We start from the raw sequence: 15,456 nt of genomic DNA, 5'->3' as shown, positions 1-15,456 counted from the left end.
GGGAATGGCTGCCCACTAACAGAGAGCAGGGTTGGATCAGATATTAGGGACAAATTCTTCCCTGTGAGGGTGGTAGGACCCTGGCACAGGTTTGCCCAGAGAAGTTGTGGCTTCCTTATCCTCGGAAGTGTTCAAGGCCAGGGTGGATGGTGCTCTCAGCAACCTGGGGTAGTGGAGGGTGTCCCTGCCCATGGCAAGGAATGAGATGGTCTTTAAGGTCCCTTCCAACCCAAATTTTTTTCTAGGATTTGATATCTATGGGGTCTGGGAAAAGTGCTGCCAAGGCTGCCATGGAGTTATGGCCCGTGATGCAGAACTGGGAGGACCACAGGACCAAACCAGAGGAGGACAGGCAACTTCCCCTCCAACTCTGACTCCAAACAGCATCTTCCCATTCCTTGATATCCCAGATTTGCAAACAAAGGGTGACGAAGGCTGACAGGGCAGCCAAAATTCTCCTGCCTTTCCTCCAGCTTAGAGCAAGGAGGTGTTTTGGCATGGCATGCCCAAAACTGAGTGCATTTCACTGTTGACTGGGGAGGTCCTTCCTTCTCCCCCATCTCCTCCCACCCTCCTTCCCTTCACTTAGGCTGCTTTTCTCTTCTTTGCCTTTTGTTCCCTCCCCTCCTGCTTCCCTGCCCCAGGAAGAAAGTCTCATTTCAGTCTAAAAGCCAGTGCTGGAGGGGGAGTCATTTGACACTTAATGCCAGAGCGGCAGGAAACTTCACCTTCCTGGGGTGGAATTAAAAGCGCCTGAATTGTCTGGGGATCTTAAACAAGAGATGCAGGGAACATTCCGGGCTTTCCACACAAACACACACACACATATGCAAAAGCCCACACAGCATCAGGGTGTAATAGCTCAGCTGGGGTAATGCACTTGAACGCTCTCTGCAGCAGACAGACCAGCTCTTTCCGTTCTTTGGAATAGTTTTTTTTGTTTTGTTTTCTGAGGCCTGAGATTTCTGCTGGTCTCTGGGGGGAGAGATGTTCCTCTCTCAGAGAGAACAGTGCTATTTGCTGTTTGCAATCACGCTTCCCTTGGGGTATCCTGGGACTGGGAAGGGGCTGAGGGCGTGGGCTGGAGTTCCGCAGATGCTGGGACTTGGGGATAGGGCAGGGAGTCTCTGTGCTGGTCATCACACCTGGACAGCTCTTGTGAGACCCTGAGATCCAGAGGAGGACAGGCATGTCTCATGTTCTGGGAAAACAGTCCAAGGAGAGGCTGGAAAGGAAAAGGATTCAGAGGAGGAGGCAAAGGCAACGGACAGGACCTTCCCTCCTCCATCCCCTCACTGCCTCCTCACAGTGCCCAGTTTTTATTCCCTGAAGGGACACACAGAAGCTGAGCTGGCTCTGGAGCTGGGTGGCACTGGGAGCATCCTTCCTGAGTGGCAGCAGCTCCATACAGGACTGAGCAATCAAGCAGGGCGTTAGCTCACATCCATCCATCCTTGCTTTTCTCCTCCCTGATCATTCCCCCATGCTCTGGCCACGCTTTGGCTGGCGATGGTTGTGCACATCCCCAGCAATCACCTCTGTCCCTGCTTTCTGTGCCGTGGTTCCCCAGCCACCTGGGCATCCTGCTGCCTGCTCTCAGCCCTACCTTGTGCCCTTCCTTCCCCAGGGAGTTTGCCAAAGAGCGGGAGCGTGTGGAGAACCGCCGAGCCTTCATGAAGCTGCGGCGCCAGCAGCAGATCGAGCGGGAGCTCAACGGCTACCGGGCATGGATAGACAAAGCGGGTAAAGGATGGGGACAGGGGCACAGCTGGGGGGACAACGGCCACCACAGACTGCTGGTTGTGTGGGGTGGTGGGGATAGAAAGGAATCTCTGAGCCCCGGAGTGTCCAAGGTGCTCACATGGTGATGCTGAGAGCATGGGTGAGCTTGGTGTGATGGTCCCACCAGGCTGCAAGCAAGGACATCACCAAGCTCTGCTGAGTCCTTGTGTTCTGTGGCACGAAATTGTCACATTCTGTGCACGAAGCACGTTACATCTCCAGGGAGGCTGTGAGCAACACGGCTGTCAGCTGTGCTCTGCCATGGTTTCCTCTCTCCTGGCATTTGCTGGAGTCCCCTGCAGTGGTGGGCAGTGGGAAAGAAGAGCAGTGAAAAGGGAGAGGGGTTTTCCAGTTAAGTCCCCTCCTGGGGCCATCTGGAAGGGATAAACTTACTGGTTCCTACCTCAGGACTCCTGGACTTGGGCTGGGGGTGGTGGAAGTTCCAGGCTTCCTCCTGACACCAGGGATGACAGCCTGTGGGTGTTGGTTCCCAAACTTCCACTGCTCATGTCCTTGCTTGCTCCTTGTAGGAATCAGGTCAGTGCATTCAGCTCCGGGAAGGGAAGATTTACACTTTCATCCAGCATTCAGACTTGTAAAAGATGGGTGTCTTGAAATGAGTCCTGAGCACCAGACCTCAGCTTTAGCCCTGGGTTGGGTTGCTTGAGCCCCAGACCTGTCTACAATTTTCAGCATCTTTCACGAGCTTTATGACAGTGGAGGGAGAAGGACTGATCACAAGTAATACTTCTTTCTGATGCAATGTTTGGTAGCTGCCACCTGTCACCCTCCAGAATTTGCTTTTGGGCCCTTAACCAATACTTGGTGAGAGTTTGCAATCCAGAGCCAGCCTCTGGGCTGGGGGAAGTTCTTAGGTACAAGGCAGTGACACGTGACAGTGCCTTGTCTCCTGATGCTGAACTGTGTGTTTTGCGTAGAGGAAGTCATGCTGGCTGAAGAGAACAAAAATTCGGGGACCTCAGCCTTAGAAGGTAAGACCAGCAATGCCCTTAAAATCTGCCTGCCCTTCCTTCTGCCTGCTGAGAGCTGGAGGCTCAGACCCTCCAGCTGTGATGGGAGGTCTGGGGAGGCCCCAGTGGGGTCTGCAGCCCAAGAGAGCGGCGAGGGGAGGTGGATCGGCACCGTAACTCCTGAGAGGGCGCGGAGGCTGGGAGGTGTCTGATCCCACACCAGGGGTAGCTCTGGACTGGGATCACCTGGGTCTCTCCATCCTGTTGCCAGACCTGAGTACTGACCACCAGGTTCTGGTCCAGCGAGCTGGCTACTGGCAGAGTTGGGCCACTGGGCTCCAAGACCTGTCCCTCTTGCCTTCCCAGTGCTCAGGCGAGCCACCATCAAGCGGAACCGGACGGATGCCATGTCGGGTGACGAGCACTGTGTCGACATCTCCTCCGTGGGCGAGCGGAGGCTGGCGCAGAGAAGACCTCTCCATCCAACCTTGGGTCAGTGCAGTCTGCAGCCTGCTTCCCCCAGACCTCTGCCAGCTGATCGGGTCCCCAGAGTGTCCCAGATCAGCCATTTCAGCTGGTTTAGCAGCAAACCTCCTGCTGCCCCCTGTGTCACATAAAAATTCTTAATGAGTTGTGGGATGAGTTCTTGGGGACGTGTTGTGCTCCATGAGAGCAGTGTCCGTGAGCCATCTGTCCTGTCCCATGTTGCAGGAGAGGCTGGAGCATCCAACTCCTTGTTCCCCTTCTTTTTCCTTCAGGAAACCCCTCGAGTCACTCTGGCCTCAAGGGTGCCAGGGTAGACGGTGCCTCCTACCTGCGGCACAAGGAGCGGCTCCTGCGCATATCCGTTCGCCACATGGTCAAATCCCAGGTCTTCTACTGGATTGTCCTGAGCCTGGTGGCTCTCAACACTGCCTGCGTGGCCATCGTCCATCACAACCAGCCAGCCTGGCTCACCCACTTCCTCTGTGAGTCCCTGGCCTTGGTGTAGGTGGGGGAGCTCTGCTTGGGCAGGAAAAACCTTCTTATCTCCAGTGGCTGGAGGTTGCAGCACACAGTGCCTGCCTTGAGGCACACAGGGATGAGTCCCTCCACAGTCATGCTGGCGTGGAAATGGGTGGGGAATAACCTCAGCTCCATTCACTGTTGGTAACAAATGATCACGTACAGATATTTAATTCAGCTTTGCCCTTGGCCCCATGGCCACTGAGAGCTGTCTCAGCCTTGTGAGCAAACACGGAGGAGTGTGCTGGCTCCGTGTCCTTCAGGTGTGATGTGTTTGTTGTGAAAGAGAAACGCTGCCAGTCTCAGTGGAGTTTATCCCCAAATTGTGAACAGTGGTGATGGAAGGCTCTCTGGAGAACCATCTCTGAATGTGCACAAGCCATTGCCAGAAAGGTGTGAATTTGCAGGGATGGGACTGGTCATAGCAGAACACCCTGGTTAAAATCTTCATGCAGAGCATGGTGGGGGAATCCCAGGCTTGGAGGTTCCCAGTTATGGAGCCTCCCTGAGCCCAGCATGGACAAGGCCAGGACTCGGAAGCATTGCAGTGTGGGCTACTGCAGAGCAGCGTGGTCAGTGCCACATGTGTCACTCCTGAGCTGCTGCAGTGGGGACAGTGCTGCTTTCTCAGACACGCTGCCTTTCCTCACCTTGAAAATGTCCCTGTCAAGCCCCAGCTCTACCCAAATCTGCAGCAGTAGGCTCAGGCCTGCCGGGCTCCCAGCACGCTGCGGTGTGGTACGGCAGCTGGTCGTGGTGAGAAGCATCTTCTGGAAAAGGTGAAAAGCCAGGCTCCTGCCTGCTAAATGCTCATGAAATAGCTGGAAAGGCTTTTCACTGGCTCTTGGTTGTTTGGCTCTGTTTCCCTGGCCAAATTCCAGCCATGCAATGATTTTAATCCAGGTTGATAATACTCCCCTAACAGTGTCGTGTGGGTGATGCCTTTGTAGGCTCCTCAGCCGCTGTGGTTTAATGCCAGAGAACTGCTCTGCTCCGTGCTGGCCGTGTCTGGTGCTCTCGATCCTCTGGGACACTGGTGCATCTTCCCTGAATGATTAACTCAAGGGCTTGATGCTCTGTAACATGCGACTTAGCTCCTCACAGATAAAATTCCCTCATCCCAAACCCTGAGAGTTTGGGGATGCAGCGTGGTCCTTTACTTGTCCCATCTCTGTGGTGTGCTGGATGCTCAGGTGGTGGGTGCATGCAGCGTGCTCCACACAGCTCTGTGCCTCAAGCACACTTGGGTTTTGTCTTCCAGACTATGCAGAGTTCCTGTTTCTTGGGCTCTTCCTTCTGGAGATGTCCTTAAAGATGTACGGGATGGGGCCACGCCTTTACTTCCATTCTTCCTTCAACTGCTTCGACTGTGGGGTGAGCAGACCCAGGGATGATGTGGGTGTGGGGGGAGATGCTTAGCAGGGGTCTGCAATGCAAGGCACCAAGGGGGAGATCAGGATGGCCCTCACAGTGGGCAGGGAGCACGTTCTGCCAGGACAGCCTGAGACACCAGGTCCTGGACTGGGCAGTGGGTGTCTTGTCTTCGGGGATGTTAAGATTCCCTGCAGCAGCCCATCCTGAGCCTGTCTTTGGCTTGTGGCTGTGTCTGCTTCTCAGGTCACAGTGGGAAGCATCTTCGAAGTGGTTTGGGCTATATTCAGACCAGGAACCTCTTTTGGAATCAGTGTCCTACGAGCTCTTCGTCTCCTGCGGATATTTAAGATAACCAAGTACGTATCCACCATCAGTTCCTGCCATCCATCCTCCCTCTCAGACTGTGGCTGCAGCCCAGATCCAGTCACTCCTGCTCTCCTGCTGATGTCAGGAGTCAGCATCACTGCCAGTGCTCCAGCAATATCTCTGTTTTCTAGGTACTGGGCATCCCTGAGGAATTTGGTGGTGTCGCTGATGAGCTCCATGAAATCTATTATCAGTCTGCTCTTCCTCCTCTTCCTCTTCATTGTAGTCTTTGCCCTGCTGGGAATGCAGCTGTTTGGAGGCAGGTATGTCATTTCAAGGCTGAGGAACAGGGGTTTCTTGGTGTTAAAGCCAAGTGATGACACCCTCTTTAGGGGCCCAGCAAGACTGTAGCCTTCCCCCTCAGTCTCCTCCCACAGGAAAATCCCTGCTCGAGGGCTGGCTTTGGGCTGTGTGGGTCTTCTAGCCAGGAGACCTTCTGGTTTCTGGCACCAAATGCTCAGGAGACATTTTCTGGAGTGGGGAAGGGTCCTCCTAAACACAAGAGAACCGATAGCACAGCAGTCAGGGGTTTGGTGACCTTGGTATTTCATCCTGTTGATGTTCACCTGCTTCCCTTTCCAGGTTTAACTTCATGGACGGAACTCCATCGGCCAACTTTGATACCTTCCCTGCAGCCATCATGACGGTGTTCCAGGTAGGAGCCGGGCTGCCAGGGGACTTGGGACAAGTCAAGCAAAGGGACTTGGGACCACCTGCTCACTCCCCTGTGGCTGGGAGGGGTTCTTTACACCAAACAAATCCCCCTCTATCAGCTGTTGCTTCCTTCTCTCCTGCACAACAAAGAGGACGGAAAGAGGTGGAAACTCTTCCATCTCTGTTGCAGAAGATGAAGAGTTTCAAAACTCTTCTGAGGAGGCTTTAAATCCTCATCAGTTGTGGGAAATAGATTTGTAGAGAATTCTCAAAGCCCGACAGAAGGCTCACATAAGTCTTGTGCATCTGTATGCAAACTTTGAGATTAAAAATGCTGACTTAGAAAGGCCATGGAATGGGACAGACGTTGTTGAGAACTAGAATGGAACTAGAAACAAGCTTCAAATTATGATCTTGCAGATCTAGACTATCTAGACTAGATATTTTGGAGAAATAGAACTATGAAAGATGTATTGTGGTAGGACCCACATGGGTTTTTTTAGATTATTGGCTTAGAAGCATTAGTAGCATTGCGTGGCAAAAGCTGATGGGCCAAAAAATGCTTATAATATAGTGTAATTAAGAAATAGTTTGGCTTCTGATTGTGATGGCAAGAACTGTAACATCTGTACTGTCTCACCCTTCTCAGTGAGACTGAAAATGGAATAAAATCTTTTAAAACGCCTCTCAGGAGCCCCGTCTCTGGGTCATAAAAAGGGTTTTTCTGGCAATCAGTGTCCAGTGGAGTCTCCCTCAGGTGCTGCAGCTGCCGAGCTGGCTTATCCACTGCACGGGGTCTCCGTACACAGCTCCTGTGTGTTGGTGGCATAGATGTCCAGGTGATGGGGAGGTGTTGCACTGCACCCCCCCCACAACCGAACAAGATGTTTCCATTTAAGGAAAAGGGTTTCAGTTCCACTTCAGGACTTTTAAGGGAGAAGCACCAGAACCTTCTGCTCCTCTCCCACCGGCATTGGTTCAGTGCCAAGACAAAGGCACCTGTTGGTCTCTGTAGCTGGACCTCAGAAATGTAGCTATTTTCTATTGAGCAGTTTGCCAAAAGCCTTGCTAAAACATTAAGTCCTTAAGAGGGGGCACAGAGGTGCTCAGGGCTTTTTCAGGGTGTCTTAGCAGGTGCAAAAGGGCTTCCTGGCACTGTGCTCGGCTTTTGCTTTTTGTTTTGTGTAGTTTGTTATTTTCTACCTTAATTAAAACCTTCCGCTTTTTCAAAACACATCTAATCAAGCCGTCTCACAGTTATTGAGAAGCCAATTTTTGAGAAGTTGCTGGACAGCCCTCAGAGTGTGTTGGACCCTCAGCAGAGCTAAAAAGATCTGGCTAGGCAGGGATTCCAGCAGGTGACAGAGCTGCTGCCTTGTGTCCCGGCAGATCCTGACGGGCGAGGACTGGAACGAGGTGATGTACAACGGCATCCGCTCCCAGGGAGGCGTGCGCTCAGGGATGTGGTCCTCCATCTACTTCATCGTCCTCACCTTGTTTGGAAACTGTATCCACCGGGCTGCTGTGCTTTTAGTGCTGACAAACCCCATCTCCTCACCCGTCCCTCTTCCTGCTCCTTCTTCCCCCCCCGCCAGCTGAGACCCACCACACCGGTGTGGCAGCGCTGGGTGTCCCAAAGGAGCTGTGGGGAGGGGCACTGAGGGCTGTTTCTGTGGGGTGGGTGAGGAGTTTGTGCCTTTGGCTCAGCCATCCAGGCCGCCCTCCCTTGGGAGCTGCAGATACACATGTCCTTAACACACGGCTTGTGCATCCTTAGCTGCTCTCAGATACTCTGCTGAATGTCTTCTTGGCCATTGCCGTGGACAACCTGGCCAACGCTCAGGAGCTCACCAAGGTACGTTCCTGCTGCTCCTTTTCCTTCCCCTGCGGAGTGAGTGGGGGGCAAAAACCATTGATTTAGGAAAATGCTTAAACCTGCTGGTCTTTCCAGGAACACCCACGCCTCAAGTATGGCTTTAACTCTTTCTCCATTTAAACTCCCCAGTTGCGTTTGCCATCAGTCATATGGAGATAACCCTCATCTGCTGGATGAGACCTGATGTGGGGACTCTTATCTGCCCGAGCACTCTGGAGATGTGGAGTGGGAAACATTTTCCAGTGGTGTCAATATTTATTCCCCGTCTGCCTCCAGGGCAGCAGATGTGATTTAGGATGCAGTTTGGGCTGGTGCTTAGCTGCTTTTAAGACCATGCTGGGGAATATTTGGGGAACGCTAAATTGTCGGGGCACCATCTGGATAACGGTGAGTAGGAGAGAGCTGCAAGGGTCGTTGGCACTCTTTGGAGCAGACCAGTGATCCTGTGGTGCCCAGATTTTTGTGGAGTCCGTGCTGTTACTCACGTCCCTGGGGCTCACTGGGAGGCTTCCAAAATGGTGTAAATCTGACCCGAAATGGGGCATGGTGCTGGTTTGTCTGAGGGGTGTGTGCAGAGGTCCTCCCACGGTGTAGGGAGTGCAGGTGGCACTTCCAGGGGCTGCTGTGAGGGATGGGAGAGCCCCACGGGTACCAGCAGCATCAATTTAGAGATCGCTGAGTTTTTGAAAAGGCTGAATGCTCGCTAATGGCTCCTAATGACATTCTTTGCTCCGGAGACACAACCATACTCATTAAAGCAATCCGGTCTCCGCCGGGGTCATTCATGGATGCCTTACCTCTCAATCGGTTTGGGGGATGTCTGTCTGGCCCCTGTGGCTGTGAAGAAGGGAGGGCTGAGCTGGTCTGCCCTGTCTGCGGTTGTCCCACCATGCTCAGCCCAGCTCTTGCCTGGAGTGGGCTGGGCTCACTTATTTAAGCAGCACTGAAGCTTTGGGGAAGATCTGGTGTAGTGGGGGAAATCAAGTGTCTCTGGAAGTGAAGCCTTAAGATTTTAGCCTTTATGTTTTTCAAATCCCGTACTGCGTTACTGCATAACTCTGAACTCCATATAAAGTGTTAGTTAACTGTCTTCACATTTTGGTCAGACAAAACAATCCCTCTAGGCCTGAAACTCAAGGACACCTCACTGTCTCAGGCCCTGAAAAGTATTAATGAAAGTCAATTATGGGGTAGCAAACTGGGGGAATATGACTTCTTTACCTGAAGCTGTAACTGGAGGATTAAACCCTGATATGTAAACGGACCAAACTTATAATTGTCTGAAAAACTTGTGACCATTGTCCATCTTGGGTGTAGCCCCTCCTGGAGGCTTTTGACTTCCCAAGGTGTACCTATTGAAGGCTTTAATAAATACCCACTTTATCCTCTTAACCTTGTCTAGCCTCTGTTCTAGGTAGCCACTCCAAGGCATCAGAAGTACAAGTCCCCCTCTTATCCCTCAGGCTTTGGCATCAAGGGTTGCCCTGCACATCCCTCACTGCTCCCCATGGCTGAGCTTTCCCTCGGAACCCCAACATCCCACTGAGCAATGCCCCTCTTTTTTCCCCAGGATGAGCAGGAGGAAGAGGAGGCCTTCAACCAGAAGCACGCCCTTCAGAAAGCCAAAGAAGTCAGCCCCATGTCTGCCCCAAACATGCCTGCTATCGAGTGAGTGACTCCCCAACACCACCCCGCTGACCCCCCGAGCCCAGACAGGCTCGGAAGGGCACAGAGCTGCAGCAGAGCCTGGCATGGCTGGTTGGGGAGGGCTGCCAACAAGGAAAAGGGGTCCCCACATGGAGTGACTGCCTCTCTGGGCATCTTCCTGAGGATGGACAGAGGTCTAGGAGTGTGCTCCCCAGGAGCAGCGGTGCTTTTAGAGAGGTGACAGCATGGACAACAGCTCTCCAGGGAGGTCCTGAAATTGCCAACCTCTGCACCAAGCTGCAGCCTCAGTGCTTGGGCATGGCAAAAATATGCTAAAAGAGGCTTTCTGCCCCAAATATAGAGCTCAGGCACTCAGGGCTGATGGTAGGAGGCTGGGGAGGAGGAAGGTATCTCAAGTTATTCTTGAGGAGGGGTGATATTTGTTCCTGCGGAGTGTTTCTTCATGGCAGAGCTGCAGGAGAGCAGCCAGGGCTGGGGGAGAAGGGAGCAGTGGTGTCACAAATCTCCCTCGGGCTCCTTCCTTGGGAGCGAATGCAGTTAGGAAAGATGGAGCGGGTTTGTGAAACCATGTTTGATTGTACAAAAATTTGATTTGGGTGAGAAAAAAAAGCCTCAAACCGCATAAACCTCCAGCATGGTGTTAAGAAGCCTTGTCTCTGCATTTCAGCAGGAGAAAATTCTGTTTTTTTCCTTCCTAGCTGCCTTTTTTCTCTTTATTTTGCGCTGTCATATGGTCTAAATCACATAAAACTTTCAAAGTCAACATTGGAACGAGGCGTTTTGATTTGTTTCCCAAAACAGTACATTCCAGTACAGCTGAAGGGATTATTTTATATTTTTCTTCCCTCTTCTTCTTTTTCTTCCTTTTTTTTTTTTAATAGAATCCCTTCCCAGGGAATTTTAGGTTTCGTTATGCTTTGAAACCCAGCCAAGCTTGTACACGGCAGAATCTCTTGCAGATTTGCTGAGAGAAACTGCTGTCTTCAGGCGAGTGCTGATCGGGGGGGGTCAGAGGCAGCCTTGGGAACGGCCCCCTCCCTGCTTTTGCAGTGATGGGATGCTGTGGCTCCTCACCCTGTGTGATTTTAGGGGCAGCAGGAACGGGGTGTGCTTGTAAGGCCTGCCTGGTCGCCCAGCAGCCACAGATTTTACCCTGGATTGGGGCTGATGGGATGTTCGCAATAAATCCGTGTCTGCCCAAGTGCTAGGGGGGTTTAGGGGAGAGGTGGTGGAGTCTGTATGTTGGCTGTGTTTCTGGATACCAGTGGGAATGTGTTGGATAAAGTGAGGGAATAGAGCTTTAGGCTGCGGAAGAGGCTGAGGAATGGGCAGATAGGAGAGAGGAAGAGGGGGAGATGGAATATATTAGGGCAGTAGAGGATTTGCCCACACTGCACATCCCTGATAGAGCTCTCTAGACATTATCAAATGGAGCTGGTTAGGAAAACAGATCTTTTCAACCTTTCCTTGTTGCTCTGGTGGCATTGAACCGGGAGGTATTGATATTCATGGGGCTTTTTTCCAGCTCCTCCCACTCACCAGGACAGATTGGGGTCAGGGCCGGGCAGTACTATGCCATGGTTTGGGCTTGATGACATAGCCTCGGGTTTGGTATGCCTTTGGTGGTGCTGTGCTTGCGGAGGAACGGTGGGGACAACGCAGTGGTGGCCAGGGCAGAGCAGTGCTGGCACAGCAGGGACACTGGGAGCTCAGAGCCGGGCTCTGCCTTTGGCTGTGCGTGGACACAGTGGCTCCATTTCCACGCGGGTACCCGGCACACACAGCTCAGCGTGGGTGTCCCTGCCCGTGTGGGGATGGATGGATGGATGGATGGATGGATGGATGGATGGATGGATGCTCCCACGTGGCCAGGGATGGCGTGGGTGGCCATGGTGCCTGTGGGAGCTCCGTGTTTGTACGCGGGTGCAGATGGCTCAGGGCCGCTCGGCGCGGGGGCTGCCAGGTGGGTGTGTGCGGGTGCTGGATGCGTCTGGAGGCTCGGCCGCTTGTCGTGGGGATGCTGTGGGTGCCTGCAGCTCCAGCCCTGCCTGGAGTGTGGCATTGAGCCCTTGTCATGCACGGGGATCCATGGAGACCATCAGAATCAGACTCATTAGGTTGGAAGAGACCTCCAGGATCATCAAGTCCAACCCAGCCCTAACACCTCAACTAAACCGCAGCACCCAGTGCCACATGCAGTCTTTTCTTAAACACATCCAGGGATGGTGAATCCACCACCTCCCCAGGTACACCATTCCAATACTTTATTACCCTTTCTGTAAAAAACTTTTTCCTGATCTCTCGCCTGTATTTCCCTTGGTGCAGCTTAAGACTGTGTCCTCTCATTCTGTCAGTTGCTGGCTGGAGAAAGAGACCAACCCCCACCTGAGCACAGCCACCTTTCAGGGAGGGAGTTGTAGAGAGTGATAAGGTTACCTCCGAGTCTCCTTTTCTCCAGGCTAAACAACCCCAGCTCCCAGAGTTGTTCCTCACAGGGCTTGTGCTCCAAGCCCCTCACCAACCTTGCTGCCCTCCTCCCTCATCACTGGCATGACGGGAGCACCTCTCCTGTGAGCTCGGGCTGGGAAGGTTGAGGTTGTTAAGCCTGGAGACCTTAGAGCACATCGGGAGGGACTTTTGTCAAGGTGGTTTTTTGACAAGGGATAGGACAAGGGGGGATGGCTTCAAACTGTTCGGAAGTGGTCACAACAGGGAGCCTGCCAGAGCTCAAGAGGTGTTTGGACAGTGCTCTCAGGCACATGGTGGTTTTCCTGTGCAGGGCCAGGAGCTGGATTCAATGATCCTTGCGGGTCCCTCCAAACTCAGAGTGTTCTGTGTTTGTATGATTGCATATTCTCAGGGGCGTGTTCTCGGAGTTGTGTGTATCTGAATCTTTTCTATGCTGACACAAAGGTTGAAGCCTGGAATCTCCCCAGCTGCTAATGTGTGTGAACGGCCCTGCCAGCCCTGTTAACTTGCTCTGTGTGGGGGCTGCTCAGGTGACAGGAGCTCTGTGGCATCTCAACCTGGCCTTGTGCCTTGTGTGTGCTGGGGAACTTCACGTTCCCCTCTGTGCTGCCAGGGCAGCATCAGTTCACAGGTGATGGCTCTGAGCAGTTCATGGCTGGCCTGATGCATTGCTTCCTCTTTCCAACTGCCACGCGTTTTTCGGGAGAAGTGAATTTGGAGCAGCCCGAGACAGCTGTTAACTATCCGAGGATGTCTGGGAGCTTCTGAAGGGCTGGAGCCTGCACTGCTCTCCCGGTGCACGGCGTGGGGAAGGCTCCCGTGGAGCAGAGTGTCAGCGCGGGCGGCCGGTGTCCAGCGTGCCCGTGGGGGCTGGCCGTGGATGTGCAGGGCCAGGACGAGGCCGCTGCGCTGCCCAGGGAGGGGGGGACAGCTCTCTGCGCTGCCCACACGAGTGGAAGGAGGGGATTGAACCCGTTTGTTTTTCCTCCGCAGAAGAGACAGGCGGAGGAGACACCACATGTCGATGTGGGAGCCACGCAGCAGCCACCTGTATGTGGGCGGCGGGGGCGCGTGTCCGTCTGTGCCTCCTGTGCTGTCTGTGCGTCCGCGGGGCCGGGGCACACCCCGCTCCCCTCCGGCCTCGCCGGCAGGGACGGGAGCGGGAATCCATTGTGTGTGTGTGTGTGCGTGCGTGTGTGTGCGTGCTGTATCCGTGTGCCCCCGTGCTCCCCTCGGCTGTGTGCCGATCCCCCCGTGTGCGGTGCGGCCGCCGCCTGTCGCTCGCTGCCCGTGGGTGTGCCGTGCGGTGTCAGCCGTGCCCGTGCCCCTGTGTGCTCCTGGGTGTTTCCCTGTGCCGCGGGGGTGTCGGGAAGGGCACGTCTGTCTTTCTCCAGGGTGTTGTTTTACCGCGCTGCAAAAGGTTGGGTGGCACAGCCCAGAAGCCCGGTGCAGCTCCTTCCCCTCAGACAGTCAAAACCGCTGCTCCTCAAGCCTCAGGGCAGGCTTTTTACCCGGGATGTGCTGGGAGAGAGGCGAGGAGAGATCCCTGGATGCAGCAAGAGGGCTTGGCCCGTATTTAAGGTGTCCCCAGGCAGCCACACGAGAGGAAGGTGGTCCCTGCCTGTCTAGGACAGGGCAAGCCAGGATGCTGGCTGCTCCCAGAAGCTGGACATGCTGCCTGAAAGTTTCAGGGCAGCAGCGAGGCTGCTGGGGCTGGTCATCCGTCAGCCTCATGCTTCCTGAAGGGGCACAAGCGCAGTCTCAGCCCCATTTCCAGCCCCCCGCCAGCACCAGAGGGACACTGACAAAGCCTTAGCGCACACAGCCTGTAACCATGGCGGTGGCACTTCCTTCTCCCTGGGATTCCCAGATTAAATCCAGGGCGGGTGCTTCACCCGGGGGATGGTGTGGGCAGCGGGGATGGTGACCCCTGGCTGTCCCCCCTGCAGGCGGGAGCGTCGCCGGCGGCACCACATGTCGGTGTGGGAGCAGCGCACCAGCCAGCTGCGCCGGCACATGCAGATGTCCAGCCAGGAGGGCATCAACAAGGATGAGCCGCCCCTCATCAATCCCCACGCCAGCATCTTCCGCAGGAAGAGGCCCGGGGAGGGTGTCAGCCTGGAGAAATGCACTGAGGAGCAGGGCAAGGCCGAGGGACCCGAGCAGCCGGTCCCAGGGGCCAACCCCGGCGGTGGTGAGGACAGGACATCGCCCCGGGCCAAGCGGGACGTGTGGCAGCAGAAATCTTGCCATGGGAACTGTGAGCCGGGAGAACAGGACGGGGCAGGAGGCAGCGCCGAGGATAGGGCCAGGATGAGGCAGAGCCAGAGGCGCAGCCGGCACCGCAGAGCCCGCCTGGAGGGGAAGGACACGGCTGGCATCCTGGGGAGCCGCTCGGCCAGCCAGGAGATGGGGCTGGAGGAGGGCAGCACCGCCGAGGGGGCGCAGGACGGGGACCGGCGTGGGGACGTGGCTGCAGCAGAGGCGCTGATCCCGGGAGATCCAGAGGCGAGCGGGGACTCCATCAGGTCGGTACCTGCAGAGGGCATCTTGCCATCCCCGCAGCTCCTCATATTCCCTTCTTCTCCTATCCCCGCACCTTCTCACGCCTCTTGCTCTCCCCTGTCCCTGCTGCAGGACGAACGGGGTCCCTGCGGGCGACGCCGATCTGCTGGGGAGCGCCAAGAAGGGGAGCCCCCCCCGCGCCGCCCCCGAGCTGTCCCAGGGGAAGACAGGCAACCTGACGGAGCAGGACTGCAGCAGCCCGGACACGAGCGAGCAGGCGCTGCTGGAGCCCAGCCGCACCGTGAGCCGCAGCGAGCCCGACCTCTCCTCCATCACCCCCAACACGGAGAAGGCCACCGAGAGCACGGCCATCATGATCGATGTGCACGACTCCGCTGTGGTACAGAGTGAGGACCCGTCTCTCTTTCCTGAGCCCCTCTCCCAGCCCTCGGGGACCCTGCGGGGATGGGAAGCCGCTTGCATGGCTTTTCCTACCCGCGTCCATCAGCTGGGGGGATCTCCTTGCTGCTCCTTGCAGTACCTCCTTCCAGCACCCCAGTTTTGCAGGAGAGCCCAACCAATGACACGCCAGCACCCCATGTCTCTTTCTCACCTCTTTCCATCCACTCCTTTATCTGATCCATCATTTCCCCTTCCTCTCTGCCTGGGCAAAATTCTCGTATTCCCTGTTTTTCCTGGAACATCTGTAGCCTCCGGCAGCTCACTGTCACTCAAACCCCTTAGCAGCATTCTCGCTGTCAAGGTGAGCTGCTTTAAACAGTGTTA

The 15,456-nt window shown here is 55.0% G+C and overlaps 1 protein-coding gene across 10 annotated transcripts in view; it reads left to right on the top strand.

Moving 5' to 3' along the window:
- The window catches only part of CACNA1E (calcium voltage-gated channel subunit alpha1 E), a 108,326-nt gene that overhangs the window by 61,330 nt on the left and 31,540 nt on the right, over positions 1-15,456 (top strand). For 7 of the 10 annotated variants that reach the window (XR_010722396.1, XM_066192120.1, XM_066192123.1 and 4 more), the window contains exons 9-22: positions 1,628-1,743; positions 2,721-2,774; positions 3,120-3,245; positions 3,512-3,721; positions 5,020-5,132; positions 5,376-5,488; positions 5,630-5,761; positions 6,081-6,153; positions 7,542-7,659; positions 7,940-8,007; positions 9,599-9,696; positions 13,159-13,215; positions 14,115-14,693; positions 14,803-15,077. Coding sequence is in view for 9 of the 10 variants with exons in the window: in XM_066192120.1 (XP_066048217.1) it covers positions 1,628-1,743; positions 2,721-2,774; positions 3,120-3,245; positions 3,512-3,721; positions 5,020-5,132; positions 5,376-5,488; positions 5,630-5,761; positions 6,081-6,153; positions 7,542-7,659; positions 7,940-8,007; positions 9,599-9,696; positions 13,159-13,215; positions 14,115-14,693; positions 14,803-15,077 (2,132 nt within the window). In the remaining variant the exon portion in view is untranslated. The remainder of the gene's footprint in view (positions 1-1,627; positions 1,744-2,720; positions 2,775-3,119; positions 3,246-3,511; positions 3,722-5,019; positions 5,133-5,375; positions 5,489-5,629; positions 5,762-6,080; positions 6,154-7,541; positions 7,660-7,939; positions 8,008-9,598; positions 9,697-13,158; positions 13,216-14,114; positions 14,694-14,802; positions 15,078-15,456) is intronic. The other 3 variants (XM_066192128.1, XM_066192127.1, XM_066192124.1) reach the window with 1 other exon arrangement.

Source organism: Chamaea fasciata, unplaced genomic scaffold (genome assembly GCF_029207755.1).
Source record: "Chamaea fasciata isolate MVZ Bird 193981 ecotype frontalis unplaced genomic scaffold, bChaFas1.0.hap1 SCAF_10, whole genome shotgun sequence".
Classification (NCBI taxonomy): Eukaryota; Metazoa; Chordata; class Aves; order Passeriformes; family Sylviidae; genus Chamaea; species Chamaea fasciata.
The sequence above is the reverse complement of the archived record's forward strand: the minus strand, read 5'-3'. Positions and strand labels throughout refer to the sequence as shown.